At 41.8% G+C, this 27,181-nt stretch overlaps 1 protein-coding gene across 1 annotated transcript in view; it reads left to right on the top strand.

The window, feature by feature from the left end:
• LOC309813118 (uncharacterized protein) overlaps positions 1-19,189 on the top strand; it is a 34,989-nt gene extending 15,800 nt beyond the window's left edge. Inside the window, exons 7-8 of the mRNA XM_082637710.1 lie at positions 8,029-8,275; positions 15,760-19,189. Of these exons, the coding sequence (XP_082493836.1) occupies positions 8,029-8,275; positions 15,760-16,788 (1,276 nt within the window). The 3' untranslated portion in view covers positions 16,789-19,189. The remainder of the gene's footprint in view (positions 1-8,028; positions 8,276-15,759) is intronic.
• Positions 19,190-27,181: the final 7,992 nt, after the last annotated feature.

The following is a 27,181-nucleotide window of genomic DNA, read 5'->3' on the forward strand; positions in this document are numbered from 1 at the left end:
TATGATCTTTGGTTTTTTGGCTGAGAGGCATGTGGGATCTTAGCTCCCCAACCAGGGATTGAACCCGCATCCCCTGCATTAGAAGGCGAAGTCTTAAGCACTGGACCACCAGGGAGATCCCTTGAATATATTTTTTTCATATGTCCTTTTACTGCCTCAAGTTGCAGAGACTTTTTATTAGCCTCATATTTCATTTGTCTTTTTCTTCACTAATCAACAATATCTGCCCCAAGATAGGGAAAGTGGGTTTTCCTTGTATTGCTTTATATTCTATTTGCATGCTGTTAAAATTGTCTGTTTAGACTTGGAGCTAGAAGGTGAGTTATAAATTTATATTACTAATATGCTGTGCAGCAGTAAAGAAGTAAAGGAGCAGCTCGACATTTTGCTACTCTGGTTGCAAACCTTCCGCCCAGAGCCCTCTTTTCTTTTTCGCTCAGCCTTCACACTATGGGTACAGCGGAGGCTCCTTCCATGTGCTCTACCTGTTGCGAATAGCTTTGTTTTAAAAGAACTGAATGTGGAAAAACCTTCAGTCACAACTCAGACTTTATTCTACCTCGGCAACTCCAAACTGAGAAAAGAAGCTATTCCTGAGATAAGTGTGAGAAAACATTCAGTTGTGTGAAACATCCACCAGAGACTTTATGCTTACAAGGAAGTCTACTTATTTGTGTATGGGAAAGCTTTGGTTATAGTTTTCTTGTTTGACATAACAAAACCCACCTGGGTTATAATCTGTTTTGGATTTTAGAGGGCAAGAAATCATTCATCCAGAGCTTCTATTATTTTGTACACATTTTTGAAAAATATTATTCCTGGAATAAGTGTAGAAAGCTTTTAGTTATAGCATGTGGCTTCTGCTCCATTCATGAGTCCACAATGCAAGTAAAGAATTACAGTAAGCAATGTGATAGAGCTCCCAATTTATTTTTAAAAATCAAAGTTTGGGACTTCCCTGACGCTCCAGTGGTTAGGACTCCACGGTTCCATTGCAGGGGGCACGGGTTCGATCCCTGATCTGGGAACTAAGATCCTGTATGACGCGTGGCACAGCCAAAAAATTTTTTAAAAACCCAAAACAACAGACAAAATTTATACCCAGGAGATAGTTCAGGTGACCAAATATGGTGGTAAACGTATTAGGAGCTGGACACTTACCCTCTTACCTCTTACACACAAAGAAAATATTCCACAGCTATATTCTGCATCCCAAGCCATGGTAATTCAACTTCTAAGACCAGTAGGAAAGGTCCAGAGATTTTGGGTGCTGACAAGTTGACGAGTACTGTCCCATGCTGGAAGACATTTCTGTGAAGTTGTCGACCTCTTGGAGTGTTACAAAGGATACTCTAGGTGTTAGGGACAAATTGTGAATACCCACAGGGTGGCTTTTGCTCTATAGAAAATTAAAAACAAACCCCCTATCCCCCCTAACATTAGGATGTGTTCTAGCCTGATGGGGCCTTTTAAAACTCTTGCCCAAGGGGGATAATGGGAAGGTGTTATGATGTCAACTGGCTCCAAGTACCTTGTGGTACAGGTATTTGACCCAGGATAGGACATTGTAGACTGATTCCTTACTGAACCACAACAGTCCTCCCACTAATATATGCACAGGACCAATGTCCTGTACTTTGCCCAGGTGGATGCCCTGTAGGATGAGAGTGCTTTCCCTTTCAAGACCTGTGAATACCCTGCATGAAAACACGGTTTGAGAGGAATATTTGGTGTTCTACCCCGTTTTCTGACCTGTGACTCTTGGTTAGGAATTTGCAGCTGACTGAAAACATAATGTTTTTCCACCCTAGGTGGCACAGTCCAATGACTTAAACTTTTCTAGAGATGTATGTACAGTTGGCATTTTATGATATCTAACAGGCTTCTCCCCCAAGTCCCTTCCAGTTGCATTGTCTTGTGTATGGATGATACATTTACAAGATATTAAGTTTCCCAAGCTGGTGTCATATGGATTGTGGATGGAAAGGGACAGGGCCAACAGTCACCCAAGATTTGAGTACAGTGAGATGAAAGGACAGAGTAATCACAGGACAATATATATTCCTCTAAGATTAAATGAGGAGTGGTAACAACGGCTGCATGTTCAGGGTCATGGGGTGCATAGGTACATGCTCATCCACCAGGTTGTATACATTATACTTTGATTTCCATTTGGATGAGATTGAAAAATGCTATATCCCCTCTCTGAGACTGTCTGTGTTGCTCCCTAGGGAAGGAGGGAACAGAATGATGCAATTACACCATACCTGTAGGGACCCTGGCAAGTCAGCATGACCTGATTTCAGAAAAATGCCACTAGTGAAACCTCTAGTCAGGCTGCCTCAACAATGAGCAAAAATCGATGACACTCAAGCTCTCACTGGGGAGCCACACTACTGGTGCCCTTAGGATTTGAGGTATGTGCAGCCTACTACAGGGGCCATTTATGAAGAAGGTGGTCATGGGAGCTGTTATGGTGCTAAAATTAAAGCCACTGGCAACTGTATTCTCCAGGCTAAGCTGTGCACTTACCACGCTATCCATTGTCAACATCTGTCCTAATGAGCAGCACTGAAATAATGAGATAGTGAGTTATTTAAAAGATTTTCAAAAGAGAACCATTAGAAGAACTCTAGACAATTCACCTCTTCTCGGGGGCTCCCTGAGGTTTCCACTGAGAGTGAATATGTGGGCTATTTGAACTGTATAATCAGGAACATCTGGGCAATTCCCAAAAATCTGCAAGAACTGAGGAAGCTGCACATCTGGTTGGGGGCCTCTGATTTGCCCAGAGCAATATGCTCGAATAAGAGTCAGGAATATCTTGCATTGGGGCAGAGCTAAAGCTGTGCTCTACCTGCCCTCCCCCAAACAAGAAGCTATAATGTCTTGGCCCATAATTAATATCAAGGGTAAAGCCGTCTTCTGACATGCCACCTGCTCTGTATCTCCAGGTTCTGGAACACCCTTTTTCCTCTTCTTGGGGGAATCATGAGTTGGTTGCTTCTCAAGGAACTATGTTGCTTCTCAAGGAAGTTGGGTGTATTAGTCTGCTTGGGCTGCCATAACGAAGTTCCACAGACTGGGTAGCTTAACCAACAGAAATTTATTTTCTCACAGTTTTGGAGCTGAAAGTTTGAGATCAAGGTGTCAGCAGCGTTGATTTCTTCTGAAATCTCTCTCCTGGGCTTGTAGATGGACATCTTCTCCTTCTATCTTTACATGGTCTTCCCTCTGTTAGTTTATGTCCTAATTTCCTTTTCTTATACAGTGGTATTGAATTAGGATGTACCCTAATGATCTCATTTACCCTTTATTACCACTTTAAAGGCTCTATCCCTAAATATAATCACATTGTGAGGTCCTGAGATTTAGGACTTCAACATACGAATTTGCGGGGGACACAATGTAGCCCATGATATCAGTTTAATGGAAGGGCAAGTCTGGATTGACCTGCTAACGTGGGGAGTTGGCCTTATTCTTAAGTGAACACATTTCCCCCTAGGTTGAACACTGTGGCCACTGCCTCCTGGGTTGTCTTCCAAATGGCTCCTCAATCTGTATTTTACTCTCTATTGAAACCTGGACATTTCAGCACTATGGCAGGCACATGAATTGTTCGCTGAGGTGAGTTCCTGACTTTTGTTTTTAACGTTTCTATTGAAATATATAATTCACATACCATATACTTCATCCTTGTAAAATGTACAGTTCAATGATTTTTGGTATATTCACATGCATGTGCAACCATCCCCACAGGCAGTTTTAGAACATTTTCATCACCTCAAAAAGAGATTCCCTACTTTTTACATATCCCTCCCCCTAATTCCCCCCTCTGCCAGCCTTAATGTTTTGTTTTTACTTTTTATTATGGAGAAATTTTAATGTACACACAAAATACAAAACAAGAAGAAAAAGAAAAAGAAATTAAGGATGGCATGTAATGCATAAGTTCTAACACCACCAGTGAAGCAAAGATTTAACTTGAATCTAATCAGGCCTCTTTTCCTACCTTCCAATTTACAGGAAATATAGGGGGATATGATGAGAAAATAAGTCAGATTCACTGATTTTTGATTTGTACAATGTGAGACACTATATAAGACAATTGACCTAGACTCTTTGAAAAGTCAGTGAAATGAAAAAAGTTGGCCAACTGTTCTAGATTAAGAGAGACTCTTCAGAAACACAACCACCAAATGCAGTGAGTGAACTTTGAATTTTTTTAAACAGCTGTAGCAGATATTTGGGGATCAATGGAGCCACTAAATATGGAATGGATGTAATATTTAATAGTAGGCCCACTGGATGATAATATACAATTGTTTAGATTTCTTAAATCTGACAGTTATATTTTGCTTCTGTAGAAGAATGTCCTTATTCTTAGGAGATGCATGCTGCAGTGTTTCGGGTTGGAGGCTCATGATCTCTTCAACATATTTTCAAATGCCTAACAATAACAACAAATAAAATGTGTATGTGTGTGTGGAGAGAAAAAGTGAATATGGCAAAATAACGGTTGTTGAATCTACCTAGAGGGTATATGCATGTTTGAAAGTTTCAAAATAAAGTTTGAAAAAGGTAAAAAGGGATTATGGATGGCTTGTTATAACTCAACACCTCTTGGATGAAATGTAATCTATAGTTTGAGGCAGTGCGGCAGTGGACAAAAGAACACAGGGTCTACAGTCAGAAAACCCAGAGTCCAAGTTTCAAAGTGTCCACTGCTAGCTGTGCAACCATAAACAAGTCATTGGACACATCCAGGCTTTAGTTTCCTTATCTAAAAATAAGGATAGCATTGGAATTCCCTGGCGGTCCAGTGGTGAGGACTCCACACTCTCACTGCTGAGGGCCCAGGTTCAATCCCTGGTCAGGGAACCAAGATCCCACAAGCTGCATGGCATGGCCAAAGAAACTAAAAGTAAAAATAAATAAAAATAAGGACAGAATTAAGCCATAAAATTACTCTGAGGCTTAAATTATTTAATGCCCATGAAAGCCGTGTGTGTGTGTGTGTGTGTGTGTGTGTGTGTGTATGGCAGTAATGTCCCATTCACTTTTATACTTCTGAAGTATACTTTGATCTTTTAAAAAAACATTTATTTATTTCTTTGTTTTATTTTTGGCTGCATCAGGTCTTGGTTGCCACCCATGGGATCTTCCTTGCGGCATGTGGGATCCTCTGCTGTGGTGCATGGGCTTCTCTCTAGTTGTGGCCTGCGAGCTCAGTAGTTGCAGTGCACTGGCTTAGGTGCCCCGCAGCATGCAGGATCTTGGTTCCCTGACCAGGCATTGAACCAGAGTCACCTGCATTGGAAGGCAGATAATCTTAACTGCTGGACCACCAGGGAAGTCCCTGATTTTTCTTTCTTTCTTTTTTTAAATGAATTTATTATTTATTTATTTATGGCTGCGTTGGGTCTTCGTTGCTATGCTCAGGCTTCCTCTAGTTGCGCCGAGCAGGGGTTACTCTTCATTGCGGTATGCAAGCTTCTCATTGTGGTGGCTTCTCTTGTTGCAGAGCACGGGCTCTAGGTGCACGGGCTTCAGAAGTTGTGGCACACACGCTTAGTAGTTGTGGCTCACGGGTTCTAGAGCGCAGGCTCAGTAGTTGTGGTACAGGGGCTTAGTTGCTCTGAGGCATGTGGATCTTCCTGGACCAGGGCTCGAACCTGTGTCCCCTGCATTGGCAGACAGATTCTTAACCAGTGCGCCACCAGGAAACTCCCCCCTGATCTTTTCTTAAAGCCAGAGAGTCATATCCTCAAAGAGACTGTGAATTACCAGAGGGAAGCATTGTGTTATCACCATTTTGACCAATAAAGTAAGACCTGAATAACTAGATATTGATTTTATTTACCCAAAAATGAGTTGTAATTTCTTTGGTTGACAGATGTCATGATAAAGATGGAAATTGCTGAATATTTAGGCAATTATGAACCCCACAAATACTCTGATTCTGAACAGTGACATCATTCTGGACTGAATGAATAGGTTTTGTCAGAAAAAATAAATATCCTTGTGGATAAAGGCAACAAGTTGGATAGGGTGGCCTGGAATTTGTATTTTTAACATGTGTCCTCATTATGCTCTCTAAAATTAGAGACCAGCTGGGGCTGGAATATTAATGAAATATTGTTACCCCCTGGGACCAGAGGTGGAGTTAAGAGTTTTAATCAGAATTAATAACTCCTCCCCCAAATAAAAGAATAGGTGAAAAGCAAGACCAAGTTGATCATTACGGTCATAATGTACATGAATGTTCTTCTTAAGTGTTTCCTGATGTAGTGGCAATAGTGTTGTGCTCCTGAGTTCTACTTCCAGCATCGACTGGGGGTATGAACTTGTGCAAGTCTTATCATTCCTCTGAATCTCTGTGCCTCAATCTTCTTTAGAAAATGTTGTGCCACCTATAAGAATTGATGGATAAGAATGCTCCTGGTATGCTTTAAATATTCAATACACATCTATTGATTAATGAGCTTCAAAGCTCATTGCTCAGATGACTTCTTTACCTACAGTCACTCCCTAGATTGTCCCATCCTGCCCTATATAGCGACACCTAAATTTAAATCTCTAGTTGTGATTTCTTCACTGAACTCCTGACTCCTATCTCAATTGACTGTTTGACATTTACTCTTGGATGTCTAATTGGCATCTTTAACTTAACACATCCGTAACAAAACTATTGATCCCTCTCCCTAAACCTGCTCCTCATTCAGTCTACTCTATTTCCAAAAGACAGTCTTATTTTAGTTGCTCAGATCAATAACCATGGAGTCATCCTTAATCAACATCCAATTCATTAGCAAATCATGCTGGACATGCCTTCAAAATATATGTAGACCATTTCTCATCACCTAAATAAATCACCTCTAAGTTAGTCCAAGCCACCATCATTTCTCATCTGGAATAGTGCAGTAGCTTCTTAATCTCTCTACTTCTACTCTTGCCCACCTTCAGACTGTTCTCAGCAGAGCAGCCAGAGCAAATTTTTAAAACGTTATGTCATGGAGTGAAACTTTTATGCAAGGTTTATGTCAAAATGACTAAGGACTGAAAGCAAGAAGTTAGAATTTATAGAAAAACAGGTTTCTTGGCTCCATTCATATCTGATAGCTAATAAACCTTTGAACATGTGGCAGGAAAAAAAAAAAAAAAAAAAGGTAAGATCATGTCACTTCTCAGTCCCCAAACCCTCCAGTGTTATTTGGGACATATCCAAATCCCTTATGGACCAAAACGTGCGCCCCCTTCCTTCTGGTTTAAGGCCTTTGCTTCCTGACGTTCCATCTATCAGGAATACTCCACCAGCTACCCACATGCCTAAATTGCTCACTACCTGTCTCTGCCTTCCCTGTCATCTATAAAATAGCCCCGCCACCACCTACCCCCTTCTCTCTCTCTCTCTCTACCTCCCTCTCTTCCTCTCTCCCTCTCTCTCTCCCCTTAGGCACTACTACATTCTAGGTATTTATTTATCCATTGTCTCCCTGACTTGAAGGTAAGCTTCATGGGGCAGTAAGTTCATTGTCTTCACTACTGTATCTGCAGAACCTAGAACAATGACATAATAGGCACTCGACACGTATTTTTATATGCTGCCGATAGATGGTAGCCGATCCTGACTTTGAGGCTGAAAGGAGAAGGATGTGTGAAAAGGATGACTTTTCCGCTCAGCAGCCAGAGCTGGGGGTGTGACTTCAGAGAGTTTCAGTTCGAGGAAGGTAGTCTGGCCGCCCAGTTGATTGGTCCCTCTTCCCGCCCTAACCAAGTCCTTTCCCCAGGCTCCACCCCGTCCAGGGTCTCTCCGCCTATTGGCTGAACTCTCCACGCCCTTTCGCCCTCTCAGCCAATGGTAGGGTAAAACTGGGCGGGAGGCGGGGCCAGAGCGTCCCCTGACCTGAGGGCTCGCGAAGGGGGCACAGAGATGCAGAAACCTCCCGATGCCTAGAAGGACCGGAGGGTTAGGGTGGGAGTTAGTGGGGAGTCGGTGACGTAGTTCCTTCTCCGCTTTGTTCCGAGATGTGGGTCGGGCGCTTTCGGTGCGGGGTATGTGGCAGCTTGGTGTGGGGCTTCGGGCCGGCTCTGGGAGCGGGTGGGGCACATAGACCGGGGGCCAGGCCTCCTTCACCGCTGCCCGCTGCGGAGACGGGGGCGCGGCAGGTCAAGGGGTCGTCGTGGGCCCCGCTTCCCTTGTTCTGCGCTGCCCCTTTGTCTTGGGTCTCGTCTCCTGCTCCGCGTAGCTGCTCACTCGGACCAGCTGACAGTGGTGACAGAACAGTGTCATCCTCGTTTCTAGCCATGGGGCCTCCCTGGTAAAAGCGGTCCACGTCCCGCCCAGGCTCTCAAAGGGCTCCGCAGCACCTAAGTATTTGGCTCAGATCACTAATCCAATCCCTGCTGTGTTCTCAGTGAGGAACAGACCCAGAGAGGAGGGCAGAGCCTTGCCGAAGGTTACTCATTCATTCATTCAACAAATACTTAGCACCAACTTGCAGTGTGTTAGATCCAGGGATTACAGTTGTGTACAAGGCAGAGCTATATTCTGGTAGGGAAGAAATGGAACAAGCTTGAAGGGTTAGACGCGGGGTCTGGGAATCTGAAGGGGGAAACACAAAACCGATTTTGAGGCCTAGTGATCCTGAGAGATGGATAATCATAAAAAAATTCTCCTTCTAGCATCCCTGTAAAGCCTTATTTCTTCCTTTTTATTTATTTATTTATTTATTTTGCGGTACGCGGGCCTCTCACCGTTGTGGCCTCTCCCGTTGCAGAGCACAGGCTCCGGACGCGCAGGCTCAGCGGCCATGGCTCACGGGCCCAGCCGCTCCGCGGCATGTGGGATCCTCCCGGACCGGGGCACGAACCCGTGTCCCCTGCATGGGCAGGCGGACTCCCAAACACTGCGCCACCAGGGAAGCCCTTCTTCCTGTCTTTAAAGACATTTGACTCAGCAGAGTTTCCCTCATCCCTTTTCTGCAAACTTTTGTTGGAAAGCTGGATTGCAGAGAACTTCTCATTTGGAATGCATTTTTCAGTTAGAGGAGAATGTGGAGACTTAGATATCAACAGAACAGGTGAAAAGGAGCGACCGTGGTGTGATGGAATGAGGATTTCCTTCCGACGCAGAAGGCTTATCTCTTACTACCCATACGACCTTCAGCAAGTCATTCCATCTCTGGGAGCTTCATTTCCCCATCTTTAAAATGGGAATGATTATCCTTACTGCTCTCAGTTCAATAGGAAGGGAAGTGACCCAGGGATGGGACATTGCCCTGAGTGTCCACTTGCAGTTGAGCTCTCAGAGAACTCAAGTCGTTTCTGTGTGTTTACAGTGATCCAAGACCCCACTAGGAACTTTTTCACCAAACCGAAGGAAGAGATGAGGCAAGGTCTGTGCTGGGCAGATCCTTTGGAGTGAGGCTACTGTGTACAGGTGTGAAAGTGAGCCATTCCCTTCTCTTTGGCAGGTGAGATCTTTATTGTGAAATTAGTTAGTCTGGGGACGGGAATCCTGCCTGCTCGAGAGTATGGGAACCAGGTCTGAAAGGGAGCGTTTCTCGAGAGAAACAGAGAAGTGGGAGGAGGACCTCCGGACCCTGAGGAGTAGAGTTTTGGTGAGGAAAGATGATGTAGTGGAACTCAATTTTGGGTGTCAGGAGACTTTGGCTTGAGTCCCAGCTCTCCTCTAAGTTCCAGTTTCCCCAGCTCAAAATTTTAATATGAGACGAGGTGGTCTAGGAGTTTCCTCACAACTCTGACATTCTGAGAATCTCTGAGCAGTTAGACTAGGTCAGTCTCTTAGGGAATTTAAGCCCTTGGATGGCCCTGTTGAGACAGAACTGCCAAGAATGTCAGTATTGTCATGGTGTTTCGACAGTATGAAGCACCAAAGAGATAAACAGGTGGAGAGGAGGGATGAGGGTGGTCATGTGTGGAGGGTGCACTTCTCATCATCCCTACACCCAGATAGAATTAGATAGAATCCTGAACTTATTTAACGTTTCAAATCAAACATTTATTGAGCCCTATGTGCCAGGCACTGTGTGAGATCCACATACGAATATCATGGGCCCTGTTCTCTGGGGGCTTAGAGCTTAAAGTATACATGTGAGGAGGGACACAGACATACACAAAAGGAATTATGGCGTAAGGCAACTCTATTTTATATTACAGATTTTTAATTTTTTTTTAAGTGAAAAAATTTTTATATGATCAAATCTATCAGCTTTTCTGTTATGGTGTCAGCTTTTGTTTTATGCTTAAGGCCTAGGCCTTTCCCTGAGACCAGGATAATTTCTAATAGTTCTTTTTTCTTTCCTTTAAATTTTTACACTTCACTCATCTGTTTCTCTGGAATTTATTTTCAGGTATTGCCTCTATTCATCACTCCACTACAGCTAAACAGTAACCAAAGACCATGTGACCACTGCCCAGAGGGACCTGAAAGGCTGGTGATGCTGGTGAATTAAAGGAATACAGCGTCTCTAGGTAAAACCTCTGTCTCTCTCTCTCAGAATAGAACTCTGCCCTTTGTGGGTTCCTCACAGCCTGAAATAAATGTTGCTCCTGAGATCAGGACACTCATCCATCAGTGTCAGGGATTTGTGGGTCAGAGACCTATGGGGCCTCATTGGTCCTCTTCCATTTACTGGTTGTCTGAGATTGTAATTTTTTGCCCAGTTGCCTGGATACCCCTAGTGACTTGCTATCTTACGGCCTCATCTGTCCCTCCTCCTACTTCTTTAGCTAAGACCCCACCTCCCTACTGCCTGGGAATTCTTCCAGAATTTCTGAGGGAATTTCCCATCCATTTGGGCAGAGGGCAAATAGTTAGGTTTCCTTTTGATCAAACTCTCTTCAAACTATCCCTCCCTGCTCTCCTGACAAGTCTTGCTTCCTCCTCAGGTCCCCCAGAACCACCCTGAGCATCCTTATAGCACGTCCTTGTGCATTTCTCTTTCTCTCTGCCTGCGCTTTAACCACAATCTCTGTTTCAGCAAGCTTATACATTCTCATGACTTCATCTGTCCCCTATGTCTTATTCTCAAATTAGTATTCCTGACATACTCTTTCTCCTCTTGTCTAAAGTGTTTTCCCACATCCCCATCTTTCTTAGTGATAGTACCATTCTCAATATTTAGACCTGGATCTAATGGCCTAGAATTCTTTCCTTTAGTCATCCTCTATATCCAGTCTGATATATGCATATGCTTTCCTGGAAATAGCTGGACTTGTTTTCTATCCTGTTGTTATTCTGGACTAGGGTCTCACTATCTCATACATTTGTTTATTCATTCAGCAAACATTTATTCAGCACCTAGAAAGTCGCAGGCCCTCTAATGGTCACCCATACTGCATTCCTAAACTTCTCTCCCAACTCATTTCCCTTCCTCCATTCTTTTTTTCAACTCTAATCCATCTGGCCTAATCTTCCGAAAGCATTCTTTTCCTAATTTCACTTTTGGGTAGGGTGATACAAAATTTATTATCCAAACTGGGATGCTTTTGTGAATTAAGGGGGGCACTATTAATAATGATGCTGGAAAAAAAATTTTTTTAATAAAAAAATAAAGAATAATGATGCTGGAATAGTAGGTATAAACCAGGACTATTCCAGGAAAACCAGGGTATATGATCACCCTACTCCTAGGTGACAGCTCTTGGATTCTTTCTTTTTATTTTCCTCAGCTTACTCCTAATGGGATACCCCAGCTGCCTCTTTCCTGTTTTCCACTTCATGAAGCCCAGAGAAACATGAATGTGCTGGGGGTGGAGGGAAGTCTGGGACTAGGGGAAATTAATGGTAATGCTTGAAAAACTTTGTTCTTGACAAGTGAGAATGAGAAGGAAAGTAACAAGAAAAGAGAATAGCAAGGTAGAAAAAAGAATATGGAAAATAGAGGGAATTCCCTCGTGATCCAGTGGTTAGGGCTCCGAGCTTCCACTGCAGGGGGCACAGGTAAGATCCCTGGTCAGGGAACTAGGATCCTGCAAGCTGCGCCATGGCGCAGCCAAAAAAAACAAAAAAAGAATATAGAAAACAGAGAGGAAATTAAGGGTAGATTTCACTCTTCCATTTAGAACTTGTTTCCTGTTGACCAGAAGATTATATCCATATTTTTTTGCCCCGTGATTTCAGTGTTCTGGCTGGTATCACTTCACGCAACTCTATTGTTTCATTTCCTCATTTGTTCATGAAACAAAAAAACAATTTTTTTGAGTGCGTGGTATGTGCCTGGAACTTTGCTAGGAATACAATAATGAACAAAATGGACAAAAATCCCTGCCCTCATAAAGCTGTGTGATAGTGTAACCTCCCACTTATTTCTGAGTACATCAACCCTGTGCTAACATCCTTTTGAGAAAACAGTTCTTGCTTATCCTCAGGTTCAGCCAAATTTCTGCCTTTTTTTTTTTTTTTTTTTTTCTTTTTGCGGTATGCGGGCCTCTCACTGTTGTGGCCTCTCCTGTTGCGGAGCACAGGCTCCAGTTGCGCAGGCCCAGCGGCCATGGCTCACGGGCCCAGCCGCTCCGCGGCATATGGGATCCTCCCAGACCGGGGCACGAACCCGTATCCCCTGCATCGGCAGGCGGACTCTCAACCACTGCACCACCAGGGAGGCCCTTCTGCCTTTTTAAAGCACCTTTCCACAAGCATCTCAAGCCCCAGTACTCACTCCCTCTCCTAGCCCCCTTCATCCCCTGATAGGATACTTTGTAAATTTGTAATTTACTCTCTTAGTGTATTGTCATCACTCCATTGTAAGTTCCTTAAAAGCAGGTATGATATTTCACATTTATATTAGTCTCCTTGGACCTCCATAACAAAATTCCACAGACTGGGTGGCTTAAACAACAGACATTTATTTTCTCACAGTTATGGAGACTAGAAGTCCAAGATCAGGGTGACTGGCTGATTCAGTTTCTGGTGAGGACTCTATTCCTGGCTTGTAGATAGCCACATTCTTGCTGTGTGCTCACATGGCTTTCCTCGGTTTGTGTATGTGGTGGGAAGGGGACAGGAGTGCAAGTTGAAAGCTAACTCTCTGGTATGTCTTCCTATATGGACACACTAATCTTATTGGGTCAGGGCCCACCCTTATAACCTCATTTAGCCTTAATTACCTGCTTAGAACTCACATCTTCAAATATAGTCACATTGGGGGCTTGGGGTTCAACATATGAATTTTGGAGGGACACAGTGTGTAACAGAACTTTTTTTTTTTTTTTTGCATTCAATAATGGTATTTATTGCTTGTGAAAGAAGGAGTCGTGTAAATACCTGGTTATTAATGTTTTTCCTGAACACCTCTTTTTGGAAGGTTGCAAGACTGATCTTTCCATAATAGCCTTTAAGGATATAATAGTTACTGCACTAGCTAACTGGGGAGCATTGGATCAGCCGTGCCTAGAAATGAGACATCCAGGGGCTGGCTTCAGGGCACTGTCTCATTCTGAATCTCTAACATACTTTGTTCTAGTAATTATGGGAATCTGTTCCTCTAAAGTCATTTCCTGAGTTTTCATACGTAATACTGTAGAAAGAAGAAGAATTAAACAATAACACAAGTTAGCAGAGGACAATTTACCAGCAAAATGGGAGGCTTTCATAACAGCAAATCCATAAACTTATCCACCTAGTCATCCATCCATTCATTCATACCACAAATGGTTTCACTTTTCTGCAACAATGCTTTTTAAAAATTGCCCTGCGTGAGACCCAGGACAGAGATATGTACAGGGTAGAGTGTTCAATAATTACTAGTTTAAGAAATGTATGAAGAAAAGAAAGTTTCAGAGAAGATTAAAAATGGAAAAGAAGCTGAGAAAGAACCATCAACTTTCTCAGAACTCTGGAGGCGGCTTCACTTGCTGTCCCACTCTGCTCTGCAGTTCCCCTGGCTTCTCACTGAGTTTCCTCCACCTGCTAACTCCTGTTTGATTAGGAGGGTAACAGCAGCTGGATGTGAGTGTACTGAGGCTCCTGCCAAGAACCCCTTCTCCCCCACCATTTTCTCTGCCTGCCCTCCATATCTTGGGCATGAGTCTGTGTATATGTGCCTGTGTATCATATCGGTGGCACCCACCCTTCTGAGATGTGAACTCTAACCTCCACAGTTCTCTTCTTGCTGGCCTTGAGCACTCACCATAGGATATGTCCCTCCTTCAGAGATCCTGACTCAGTTTATCAGAAAGCTATGGGATAATGAAAACTGGTCAAACTTTTTGAAAAGCAGTAGGTAGTACTACAAAACAGCGTCATTCCTTCTGACCCAATCACTCACTTGTGGAACTTTTATCCTAGGAATATATTTCAATGAGAAGAAAACTTTATATGTATAGAGTGATCATGATAGCATTTTTAATAGTGGTTAAACCTCAGGGAACAACAGAAATGTCTTGACACTAGCAAAATTGTAGGTAAACTGTAAGGAGTTTAATTGGTGGTGAATTATGCAGTCAGAAAATGATCATATGAAGAGTTAATAGCAATATGGAAAAATACTTATAAAAATTAAGTAAAAGAAGTAGGATGCAAAATTATATCTACTGTATATTTACAACTATATAATTATGAATATGGACAAGTCTGAAAAGGAACATAGTAAAAGGAAAATTAGTCATGTGTTAGTATCATGGAGTCATCTTTCATTTTTCTTTTATGACTCAACCCCCTCTAGATTGAGGTCTGCTAGGGATATCTATATGTTCAGAGTTTTACGTCAAACCAGTTGAGAAATTCCTGCTCATCCCTGACATTGGTTTCATGTATCGGCCCCTCTTCGTTCTGCTGCCCGCTGCTCTCACCCTATTGCCATCTTTAGATACTTTACCACTGTACCATGCAAGGTCCTATTAGAGTTTCCCCTGCCATGCTTTAATTAACCCTGTTTCCCAGTTCAGCCTTTCAGGTTCACCCAATAGACTGCTTGGTGAAAAGCAGACAGACTGAACTAGCACATACAGCTGGATCCAGCTACAGACCAGCCCCTACAGAGTAGGCTATGATGTGACTACGCTCCAATATTGGAAGAATTGTGTTACCCCTATCACAACAAAGTTTAAGAAGAGGGATGTAGTACCTAGACCAAAGCACAAGATGAAATCTTAGTCATACCTGAAGACAAAATACGAGTTATTATTCTATAAAACAATTTTTGAGCACCTATTTTGTTCCAGCCACTATATCACTGGTACTAGGGGAATAGGTCAGCATGAACTAAATACCAAACTGATCTGAAGATTAGTCACTTAAGCTACTGAACGAAGGATCTTTCAGTGCATTTTTTCTAGGGATCAGATTAGGAGTTAGATGGCTCCAATTCTGGGAGTAGAGCATGAGACCGGAAGAAACCAGGATGGGTTTTATACTATTCATCGTTCATTCTGATGCTGGACATGTTGGGCTCCTGTCAGCCCCTGGATTTCCATAAGCCTTTCCATTGGCTTCTATGTCTATCCTCATTTTTCTCATCTTTTTGATCAGGTCCCCCTGCCTTTGAACACTTACTTTTCCATGAGGGACCTTGTGTTCTGCCACATCTTGTTATCCTTGGATAATTCTCCTTCCTCTAGTATAGAGAGCAGGTGACATGTGCAACTTTTCTTTCTTCTGTCAGATGGTGAAATGGGGATTGAGGAAGTATTGATTTCAAAACATCATTCCCGAAAAATCTGAATCTCATACTTTCAAGAGAACTCTGCAGAGGTGTTGCCAAGGAAGTCGATGTTTAGAAAGCTCCTCTGAAGGGAAAGGGAAGACTCAAGGAGCCACTGGGATGCTTCAAGCAAGAGAAAATGAGGAGAAAGACGAGAAGCTTCAAACAGAAGACAGTTAAGGATAATAAAACATTCACAGAAGTGAGTGACCAAGAATCTGAAAAAGATGACCCTACAATAAACGAGAGAAGTCAGGCTGAAAAGAGACAGTATGTGTGTACTGAGTGTGGGAAAGCCTTTAGTCAGAGTGCAAACCTCACAGTACATGAACGAATCCACACAGGAGAGAAACCCTATAAGTGTAAGGAGTGTGGAAAAGCCTTCAGTCATAGCTCCAACCTGGTTGTTCATCGGAGAATCCACACTGGACTGAAGCCCTACACGTGCAGCGAATGTGGGAAATCTTTCAGCGGTAAGTCACACCTCATTCGGCACCAGGGAATCCACAGTGGGGAGAAAACTTATGAATGTAAGGAGTGTGGGAAAGCCTTTAGTCGGAGTTCTGGTCTGATTTCACATCACAGAGTTCACACTGGCGAGAAGCCCTACACTTGTATTGAGTGCGGGAAAGCCTTTAGCCGTAGTTCAAACCTTACTCAACATCAGAGAATGCACAAAGGAAAAACAGTTTACAAATGTAAGGAGTGTGGGAAAACATGTGTTTCTAATACAAAGATTATGGACCATCAGAGAATTCACACTGGGGAGAAGCCTTATGAATGTGATGAGTGTGGGAAAGCTTTCATCTTAAAGAAGACCCTTAATGAACATCAGCGACTTCATCGTAGAGAGAAACCTTACAAATGTAATGAGTGTGGGAAAGCTTTTACTTCTAATCGAAATCTTATTGATCATCAGAGAGTGCACACTGGAGAGAAACCCTATAAATGCAATGAGTGTGGAAAAACCTTCAGGCAGACTTCTCAAGTTATTCTACATTTAAGAACCCACACAAAGGAGAAACCCTATAAATGTAGTGAGTGTGGGAAAGCCTATCGTTATAGCTCACAGCTTATTCAACACCAGAGAAAACATAATGAGGAGAAAGAAACGTCATAAATGACATATATTGTTGGAAGTGGGGCTAATTGCTACTTTCTGGAAAAGTAATTTTTCAGTATCATCAACCTTAATTCTCTAAGAATTCATACAGGGAAAGTAATCAGAAGTAGACAAAGATTAACAGAAGGGCTATTCATGCCAGCATCATATATAACCGGAGGAAGAAAACTAGATTTTCAACCATACAGGGTTTAAGTGAATGATGGTCTAGCCATATGATGGTTTTGCACCCATTGTAAACATTTTTAAAGAATATTTAATGCCATGGGGGAAATGATTTAGATGAAATGGAAGATAAAGAGAAAAACAATGAAATACGATCCAAATTTTTAAAAAACATTTATGCAAAAGAAAGAAATGGGAATGAAATAATACCAAACCAAAATGTTAACAGTGATTATCTCTGGGTAATAGGATTATAGGTAATTTCTATTTTCTTCTCTGTACTTTTCTATGCTTTTTAGATTTTCTACAGTGAGAATGTACTACTTTTATATTTTTCTACAGTGAGAATGTACTACTTTTGTATTTTTTAAATACAATGAGTACATGTTCATTTTCACTCAACAGGGTCATGAAAGGCGCATAGAACATAGACTCTAAAGTCCTGGGATTGCACCCTAATACTGGCACTTAGTAGCAGGGGAACCCTGAGCACGTCACTTCCTTTTAGAGCCTGTTTCCTGTGTATATAAATACCAATTGTTGGCTTTTGCAGTTTTGAGATAAATTGACTTTACAGTTGTCAACAGAATATATAATCCACTTTCTTAATCACTGTTAGGTTAAAAGAAAACAGCAAAGCTTTACTACATTCTCCTCTCCCACAGTTGTAGAAGGATCCACAGATAATAAAGAACCACCTAGGCTCCACCTTTTCAATATATGTCTACAGAAAAAAATGCCCCCTTATGAAATTGGAACAATTGCAGTTTCAAAGCCTTTAAAGAGACACAGCATAATTCAAACAAGGAGAAGACTCTGCCTTCATGTGTTACATGGAGTTTCGTAGCTGAAAGTGCAGACTTTTGGGTCAGAGACATATGAGTTCTAATTCCAGATCTGCTGTGCCCTAGCTTGTCAGTTTTGGACAAGTCCCTCAGATGCTCTGAGCCACAGATTTATCTGTAAAATGGGAATAATGACCTACCTCACAGGGTTGTTGTGAGGATTAAATGAGATAATGCATGTAAATGTGTGACAAGCCTTTCTTTTTGTCTAGCCCTCTGAGAAGGCCTTAATCTGTTTACAACCAATATTTTAAACTTTTAAGACAGCTCATAATCCGTCTGGGAACCCTTAGAATCTCCCCATTCTTAACGCAGCCATTCCTCTTTCTTTGTATACAGTGAATGCCCAAGCCTAACACCATTTGTCTTATGCACGTAGTGATTTATTGTTTCAGGGATTACTGAGGATTTGATATTCCATCCAATCCTCATAACATTGGTACAAGAAAATTGAGTCTCAGTGAGGTTAGGTGACTGGCTAGTAAGTGGTTGGAGCCAGAATGTGAACTCAGATCTGACTTTCAAGTCCATGCTTTCTTTATTATACCAAAGTGCCTCTGTCCATCATGATGGTTCTATGCGAGGGGGAGACCAGTTGGGATCCTCCTGAGTAGCCACTTCTGTGAAAGGTGGTTGATTATATCTGGACAATTATTTGATCATGGTTTCATAAGGAAGATGCTGTCAGTCTTCTTTAAGTTAGATTTATGGCCTGTCTCTGCACCTTGTAATTTAGTTTTAAGGATTATATATTTCTTCCTTGCTGTTACTAGAAAGAAGTGGAAGGTGTGAAGGGTATATTTGGGTGAAAAGGGATTGTTTGGTTTCATCCTATTTTGATAGGATAATGGCTTACATATTATTTTGTGATGCAATAGTCCCTCTTTGCATAGTTATTCAAAGCAAGGTTTGGAGGCTCTAGAACAGATCTGCTGCATTCAGGGGGTAGGACTCTTGTATCATTGGTCACCCTTGGGTAGGCACTTCCCCAAGAGTCTGGGTGGACACGAGAGTAGGGTCACCCACATGTGGCAGTGGCTAAACAGAACTGCAGCAGTAAGGGCACCTCCATCATTTTTCCCTTGTCATGTGTCCTTTTAAAATTCTACAAGGGGTTTGTAATGAATATTCATGCCTTTTGTCATGGCGGCCATCCTCACCTACTCATTACCTATGTGGAAACTCCCAGGACTAATGTCTCCTGGCCCTGCCAAAACTGCTTTAAGAAAATAGGCAAACAGTTTCCTGTGTGCCTGTCAAGTGGTACTTTTTAAGCATTTATTATTGCTGAGCAGAGTTGTTGATGCTTTCTATGTTGCTGAGCAAGTGTTGTTCTCTGACCAAAACATTTTCCTACCACTGTGTCATAGCATCTGAAATTTTTTCTTCAAATAGGCTTTCTTTTTCATCTTAAAAGACTCTGTGGGGCTTCCCTGGTGGCGCAGTGGTCGGGAGTCTGCCTGCCAGTGCAGGGGACACGGGTTCCAGCCCTGGTCTGGGAGGATCCCACGTGCCGCGGAGCGACTAGGCCCGCGAGCCACAACTACTGAGCCTGTGCGTCTGGAGCCTGTGCTCCACAACGGGAGAGGTCGCAACAGTGAGAGGCCCAGGCACCGCGATGAAGAGTGGCCCCCGCTTGCCACAACTAGAGAAAGCCCTCGCACAGAAACGAAGACCCAACACAGCCAAAAATAAATAAATAAATAAATTAATTAAAAAAAAAAAAAAAAAAGACTCTGTGATCTTCAAGAGTAAATACCTTCTAGGAGGGTTGCCAGAGATCAGAATACGTCCACTTTTCTAGCCCAGACAAGCTAAGGTAGCGGACCCTGGAGGAGGCCTTCACTAGCTTCTAGTCTGAGAGGCTGATGCCTGTCTTGAGCTGCAGGAGTAAATGTTGACAGATGGTTTCTGTACCGTTTCATATAAATATTTTGCAATATAATTTGAACTGACCATCCACCTTCCTCCAGAAGTTTTTCAAGACTACCAGCTGCCTGCTTCAGCCAGAGTTTAATTTTGCAGTTCCTTTCAAGCCCTTTCATGATACACTCTGGAATTCAGGATCTGTCTCTTTGAATGTGTTTTTTCCAACTTCCTGTTCTAATGGAAGCCTGGTTGTTCCCTAACAGCAGTGCTTCCTCTGCAGTCCCTCAATTGCTAGTTTTTTCTCCCCCAACCCATTTACCTCTTTGTATGGCCATTTCTTCTCTATTCCATCAAAACCCCAGCTATCTTGAAATGTACATCACTAAACTACTGTGTATTGCCCATCCCTGTTCTTGTCATCTGCCAGCTTCCTATGCATTCACATTTATTCACTTTAGTTTTCAGTACCCTGAATATTCCTGAGGAATATGAAGAGGCAAGTATTTTTTAGTCACAGATACCCTGGTTCTTGAGAATTGCTTTGGTGTGGACTAGAAATATATATGTCTCTTTTTAGTTGTGAGAAAAGGTGTGAAATTAAAATCTTATGTAGCCTTGATTAAAGAGAAATATGAAAGACAAAGAATCATGCATAGAGAGGAAAGTGTCTCCCTAGACTTAGAGATATTTTTCATTGATGGTGTGTACTATGTTAGGTCTTACTAGGAACTGAGAAGAAAATTGAAACCAAAAAGAGCTTTAAATAGCTGAGTAATTCCATTGAATATGAATCCCATAAGACTATATTTCATTTCAGCTCTGTATCCTGAGAGACAGACTTGCTTTTTGATTTTCTCCCATTCAATATAAATAAAATAGTATGCTCATATTGTTAGATTGTGTTTAGAAACTAGACTGTCTATAGTTACCTCTGATGTTATAAAACTGGAGTCATAAAACTGTTTTTGCAGAAGATAGTTATAATTCCTCCAATAAATATCTGTTGTTATTTACTTGTTATAAATATCACTGAATTTTTTTCCCTTTGCTTCCTTCCTTTATTGAGAGTGGGAAGAAAACTGTCCAGTTTGCTTTTCTTTTAAGTAGCTGTTTTTAGAAAGAATGATTCTATTGTTTGAGATTCAAACACAACATGAAGCTTGTTATTTTCACACTCATAATAGAGTTGTCCCTCGGTAACTGCAGGGGATTGGTTCCAGGAGCCCCACCCCTATACCAAACTCAAAGGATGCTCAAGTCCCTTATATAAGATGGCACACTATTGCATACAAGCTATGTACATCCTCCTGTATACTTTAAATCATCTTTAGATTACTTATAATGCCTAATATGATGTAAGTGCTATGTAAATAGTTGTAAATACAATGTAAATGATATCTAAATAGTTGCCAGTGTGACAAATTCAAGTTTTGCTTTTTGGAACTTTTTGGAATTTTTTTTGTTTTTAATATTTTTTAACTGTGGTTGGTTAAACACATGGACGCAGAACCCAGAGATACGGAAGGCCAACTCTACATAAACCAGAGCTCTAACCATTAGAAAGTGTCCTTCTGTTATTTCCTTAGAGAACTTGAACAGCCACTTATTGTCCCACCCCCCTCTCTGGCCTCATCTGTGTTTCAAACCTATACTATTATGTGGACGTCATTTGGCTGAATAAAACCAGCATGTTCCCTGAAGTCCATTTCTGCTCCAGAAGGCAGGTTGGTGAGGGGTCAAAAAGGATACGGCAGATTCCTTTCTGGGCAACATAGATACAGGACTTGACTAGGTCACACTCTTTCCACCGACCATTTCAAATTCACGTGGCACAATTTGACATATAAGGGTTGTAGATGCGAAAAAACTATAACCAGTCTCTAAGTCCAGTGAAGTCCAAATCTGGGAATCACAAGAAGTAATATAAGTAATTTCCCAGGCCCAGCAAATCAGCATTTCTGGGACAGGGCATAGGAATCTATATAAAGCAAAACTTTGCAGTGGGGATTTAAGAAAACTCTCCATTAGGAGCCTTGACTCTTTACATGACTATTTGTGGGATGATTGTCCATTTTCCCTCAGAAAAGTCTATAGTCACAAAATTATTGAGACATACCAAAGTTAGTATAATCGTAACAAATTAGCAACCAGTTTACCGAGTGAAAGAAAATGCGGTCACATTTGCAGTGTTGGTTTAACAACAGAGTTGAACAGAGATTCATGTTTTAAAAATTTATAATAGAACAATATGGCAAACAAGATAATCAAAGCCCTTTGGCTATGAAACAACCTAGAAATGCTGGATAAAACTTGAACATCCTTTTACAGGGCTTTCAAGAAAGTGAAATAAATCCTCATAGCCTAGAATGAAGAGGAAGTGGAAGTCAGAAAGATAAGTGGGTGATAAGGCCTTGGGTGCCATGCAGCAGTTTGGAGATCTTGGTCACCAAGGGACTTAGATTTTATCAGCCACAAGGGCAGGATTTGAGTCCTTGGGTTTACAAAGAGGTGGAAAATTGGAACCTAGATTAACAAGAAACCTAGATCTTTACAGGGCTACACCCTCAGTGAAAGCATACATTAGAAAAAAAAGTCAGGAGCAGAGGGAAGACATTAAGGAAGCTTGTGGGGCTTGTCCTGGGCTTTAAATGTAAAATAAAAGTCTCCCTAATAATTTATAGCCATGGATCAATCCTCATGGTATTTTAGGGTTCAAATTTGGTAAACACCAGACCAAGAAAGTAATATAAAATTAGGTATTTACATATCCAAGTACACCTGGAACAGTTATTTAAAAATTAACAATTAAAAAAGTTGAGTTATCTAATTGTTTTAAGTTGAACTTTTTGGGAAGTAAACTCTGGGACAGGATAATATGCAGCAAATTTATTGGAGAGTGTTATTGGGATTAACATCTGTAGAGAGAGGGATGAAAGCAGGATTAGCAGTGGGAGAAGATAGCTGTGTTGCAGTCACAGAGTTACCTGTGTTCCGTTTACTTCAGACTTCAGACTCAGACTGGGATGGCCTTTCAAGATTGCCCAAACTTGAAGTGAGAGGTTTGGGCCGTTAGAGCCCTTCACTGACACAAGTATTGATTGGCACAATATATGAGGAAACATATATATATAACCAAATCACTGCTGTACACCTGAAGCTGACACAACATTTAAAATCAACTATACTTGAATAAAAAAAATTATTTTAATCAAAGTGAGCAGAAGAAATAAAGTAATAGGGTCAGAGTGGAAAACTAGAAAACAGAAAATAAAAATAATAGAAAAAAATTAATGAAACCAAAAGTGGTTCTTTTAGAAAAATCAATAAAATTGATAAACCTCTAGCAAGACTGATCAGGCTAAAAGAAGAGAAGACACAAAATACCAATGTCAGGAATGAAAGAGAAGACACCAATTAGATGAGATTCTACACTACTTAAAGGGATAATTATTATGATGGTTAATTTTATGTTGAATTTGACTGGGCTAAGGGTTGCCCAGAAAGCTGGCAAAACATTATTTCTGGGTGTGTCTGTGAGGTTGTTTTCAGAAGAGATTAGCATTTTAATCTGCAAATCTGGGAGTTAGAAAGGGCTCTGACAGTTTGGTTGACTGGCTGAAACATGGACCAAAAGATGGCCTGTTGTGAATGAATCAGAAATGCCCGCCTTGCCTTGGTTTAATGTACAGGGTGGAATTCAAAGGTTTAGGGAGATTGGATTATTAAAGTGGATTTGTCATTCAAGACCTACTCACCCACACTGGGAGGGTCCAGAAGACAAAACTTTCATCAATACTATGAGAAATAAATTGGCAAAGGGAGTGCTAGCATTCTTGAAGAGCTCCATGATCTCTCTTCTCTGTATGCCTGACTCAGAATTTAGTGTCTAGAAATAATCCCTTCAACGATGTAGTACTAATTCCATTATTTTCCAATACCTGAAAGAGAAGTATTTGCATAATCTCTTGGACTGGGGAGGGCCTCAGTTACATTTTGTTCTGCTGCCCAGACACCTAGCCACTGCTAAGGATGGAAGATTCTAGATTGTCTTAAAAGTATGCTTTTGGGCCTCTCCAAATTAGAGGTGTAAGAGCATCAATCAACATCATAGATAGATATTTGAGAAGAGGCTGGAGGGAGAGGACCGATAGTCTAAGATGGGGCTAAGACCTCAGAATACTGGTCAACTAAAACAGAAATCCTAGTCTGAATGTTAAGGTCGTGTTTCTCATCTTTCTATAAAATCCTACTCTACCAGTGTTGTGGGGCTGTTTCTTTGTTTGTTTTTAAATGCAAATTGGTGTGTGACTGACCTATGACAAAGGATCTGGTATAATTCTTCCCTCCCCAAAATGAAGGGTCAATTTTCCTTCCTGTTAAGTCAAGACAATGAAATTAAACAGGAGAACCACAGAGATAGGAGGATGTGTTGATCTTGCTTCTCAGAGACAAAGTGGTCCACGAGAAGGTGAGGCAGCCTTGAGTGTACGTCTGGTCCCTCTTATTTTTTTTATTTTTATTTTTTAGCCATACCACACCACATGTGGGATCTTAGTTCCCCGACCAGGGATCGAACACATGCCTCCTGCATTGGAAGCGGGGAGTTGTAACCACTGGACCGCCAGGGAAGTCCGAGGTCCCTCTTATTTTTTAGTGTCCTTTTCTTTCCCACAAAAAGGAGGTTGTATTCACATATGAACCTGGATTTAAAACCAGAGATTTTGGCTCCAGAGTCTGGGCCCTTAAAAACTATGGGAATGGTTGAAGGGATGTTTGGAAATAGCAATATTAAGAATAGAACTCAAGTTTCCAAGCTATTTATTGGCATTAAAGTAGGGGCTTATTCAGAAGAATGTTTCAGAGTTGGCATGTTCTATGTTTAAGTGAATTTCTATGGTATCTGGACAGTTTAGGTGCATGTAACCTGTTGCAAAAGAAAGAGCAGAAAGATCTGGGTTCCATTCTTGCCTATGTCCCTAATTAACTGAATATACTGTATAGCCCTAACAAACTCATTTAATTCTTGTTTGCTTTTGAGGTGCATGAAGTCCTAATATTAACTTAATGAACGAATATTACATTATGCCATGTTCTAGATTTTGACCATTACCTCTTTTATCCAACTTTATTGACAACTAAATTGTTTCATAAAGTATTTTCACATAATCCTTTTACTGAATGCTCACAACAATGCTATGAAGTAGGCATTATACCAATATCTGACCAACAGAGAAACTGAGACTTAGAGGCTGACTTAATAATATCACAGAGCTAGTAAGAGAAAGAGCCAGGACTCAAACCTAGGTTTTCTGATTCCAAATCCAGTGTATTTCACCTGTGGGAATTCTGTGTGCTAAGAATGTGTGAGTGTACGTAAAACACAGGCTATGTGTTATATTCCACCAACATCCCAGCTCTCTGGGCCACTTTAAACAGATTCCATATAGTTGCATCTTCTTCAAAGGTAGGGTGTCCCTTTTCTACCACCATCATCCCACAAGATAACCAAGTCTTTCATCTTGGGATGAGGATGAGGAGGCTTCAAATTCCTTGACTGTCAGATGGGCACCAGGCTGAATCTCAGGACACAAACTGAATGATAAAACTGTGGTTCTAGGCTGACCATTGGCAATTAGTGGTCCTCACTGGCAGACAACTCTGGTTACATCCTTCCAGGCCACTGCTTGGTAGGGTGTGGATTATAGGCTCACTGGTCAGTCATCCACAGCCCAATTAGTCATTTTGGCTCCTCTCATTCCTTTCTTCTTCCCCAGCAGAAACACTTGTTCGGCAAGCATGTCTTTCCATCTCCCAAAAGTGTCTATTGACCTGACAGTATAGTCTTTGTACCCTTTGTTTCTAGTCTCACAGTGAATAACCTCTGTCTACTTGGGCAGGCAGGAGAGGAGAAGGGGCCTCAGGTTACAAGCAAAATGATTTAGTGTAGGGGGAGCAGGGGCTACGTTGATTACTATTTCAAAATCTCCCATTCATGCTTTGAGACCTATAAAGTACTATCTCCTGGTTCTCCTTCTACTTGGTTGGCTGCTGCTTCTAAGCCTCCTTTGTTGGGTCTTTACCATCTTTCTGCTTAGCATGGATCACTCCCTGACATATTTTGTCTATCCCCACTAGAAATGTAAGCTTCTAGGGACTTTACCTCTTCATTTATGTCCCTAGTGCCTAAAATAGTGTCTAGCACATGGTTAGTACTTAGTTAATACTTGTTGAATGAATGAAAGAGTAGAGGCTGAAATGTTTAGGCAAGTGTTCAGTGAAAGCCAGGAGAGAACATATATACAGAATAACACCTTGCTCATTCAACAAACGTTCATCTAGCACCTAGTATGGCTTTGTGCTAGGTGCCAAGTATACAAGGGATCCAGACAGACATGGCCCTGGCCCTTGATACAGGAGGGAAAGGGGCAGGACACAAACTCTAGATAAATGAAGATGGAGCGCAGTTGTTGGGATTCAATAAAGACCGGCTAGAACCTGCTTGGTAACCAAGGTAGCTTTGAGAAAAGTCTGGTCATTGACCTTTAGCTCATTATACCTTCATTGTAATACTAAAAATCAAGCCCCCTCAGCCAGACCAGAAAAGGCCAAAAAGTGGGCAGTGGCCCAATTCCTGGGAAATCCCCACCCTTCCCAGAAATAGCAATATTCCTTCTGGTAACAGCAATATTCCTCCCATTCGTTAGCGTATTAAATTACTTAGCCCATAAAAACTACAACCCCATGCCCTGGGCCCGCTCTCACTTTCTGAGACAGTCCACATTTGGCCTGTGGAGTGTGTATCGCTCTAAATAAACTTGCTTTCACTTTTCTTTGGTGAGCTCTTGAATTTTTTCCTGCACAACGCCAAGGACCCTCACTTGGCCGTGGTCCGTCCTAATGTCTCCTGTGGGTCCCAGGACATGACATTTCCCTCTCCTGCAACACACTCTTGGAGCCTCTTTCTGGTCTGTCTCATATAGGGGTTGACGACTCCAGGAGTCCAAACTTAAAATATCTAAGTATCAAAGAGAGAATCAGAGTTCAGTTTCCTTTACACAGACCTAACTTTACCCAGGGTGATGGACAACTGCAACAACTTTCTCATTCCAGAGAGGCAGTGTCTCTTTATCGCAGTTTCAGCTTGATTAATATTTAACACCAGAGCTCCATTATCTCATCATTTGGGCAAGAGATACTCGACAGTAAGCCAGTTCACAAGGGAGTCATTTATAAGCCATGTTATTTACAGTGAGAACTGCTCTAGGTTCAAGAATAGATTGGAAAAGTCACCCACGAAGTCACTCAGACATATGAAGAATTACTCCCCATCAACCTCAGTTGAACTGCAAATTAAAACAAAAAGGTTCAGTTCCTTCAGGAGGCAACAAGCGTCCTGAGGGCCTGAACCGTGTGATTCACCGCTGATCCTTGTGTTCCGGAATACAGCTACACCTACTCTTTGGTTGGGAGGAATGAAGATCCAAGGGTCCAGGAGCTCTGCATTTCTTTGC

Source organism: Mesoplodon mirus (genome assembly GCF_964341445.2).
Source record: "Mesoplodon mirus genome assembly, chromosome: 12".
In the NCBI taxonomy this organism is placed as follows: domain Eukaryota; kingdom Metazoa; phylum Chordata; class Mammalia; order Artiodactyla; family Ziphiidae; genus Mesoplodon; species Mesoplodon mirus.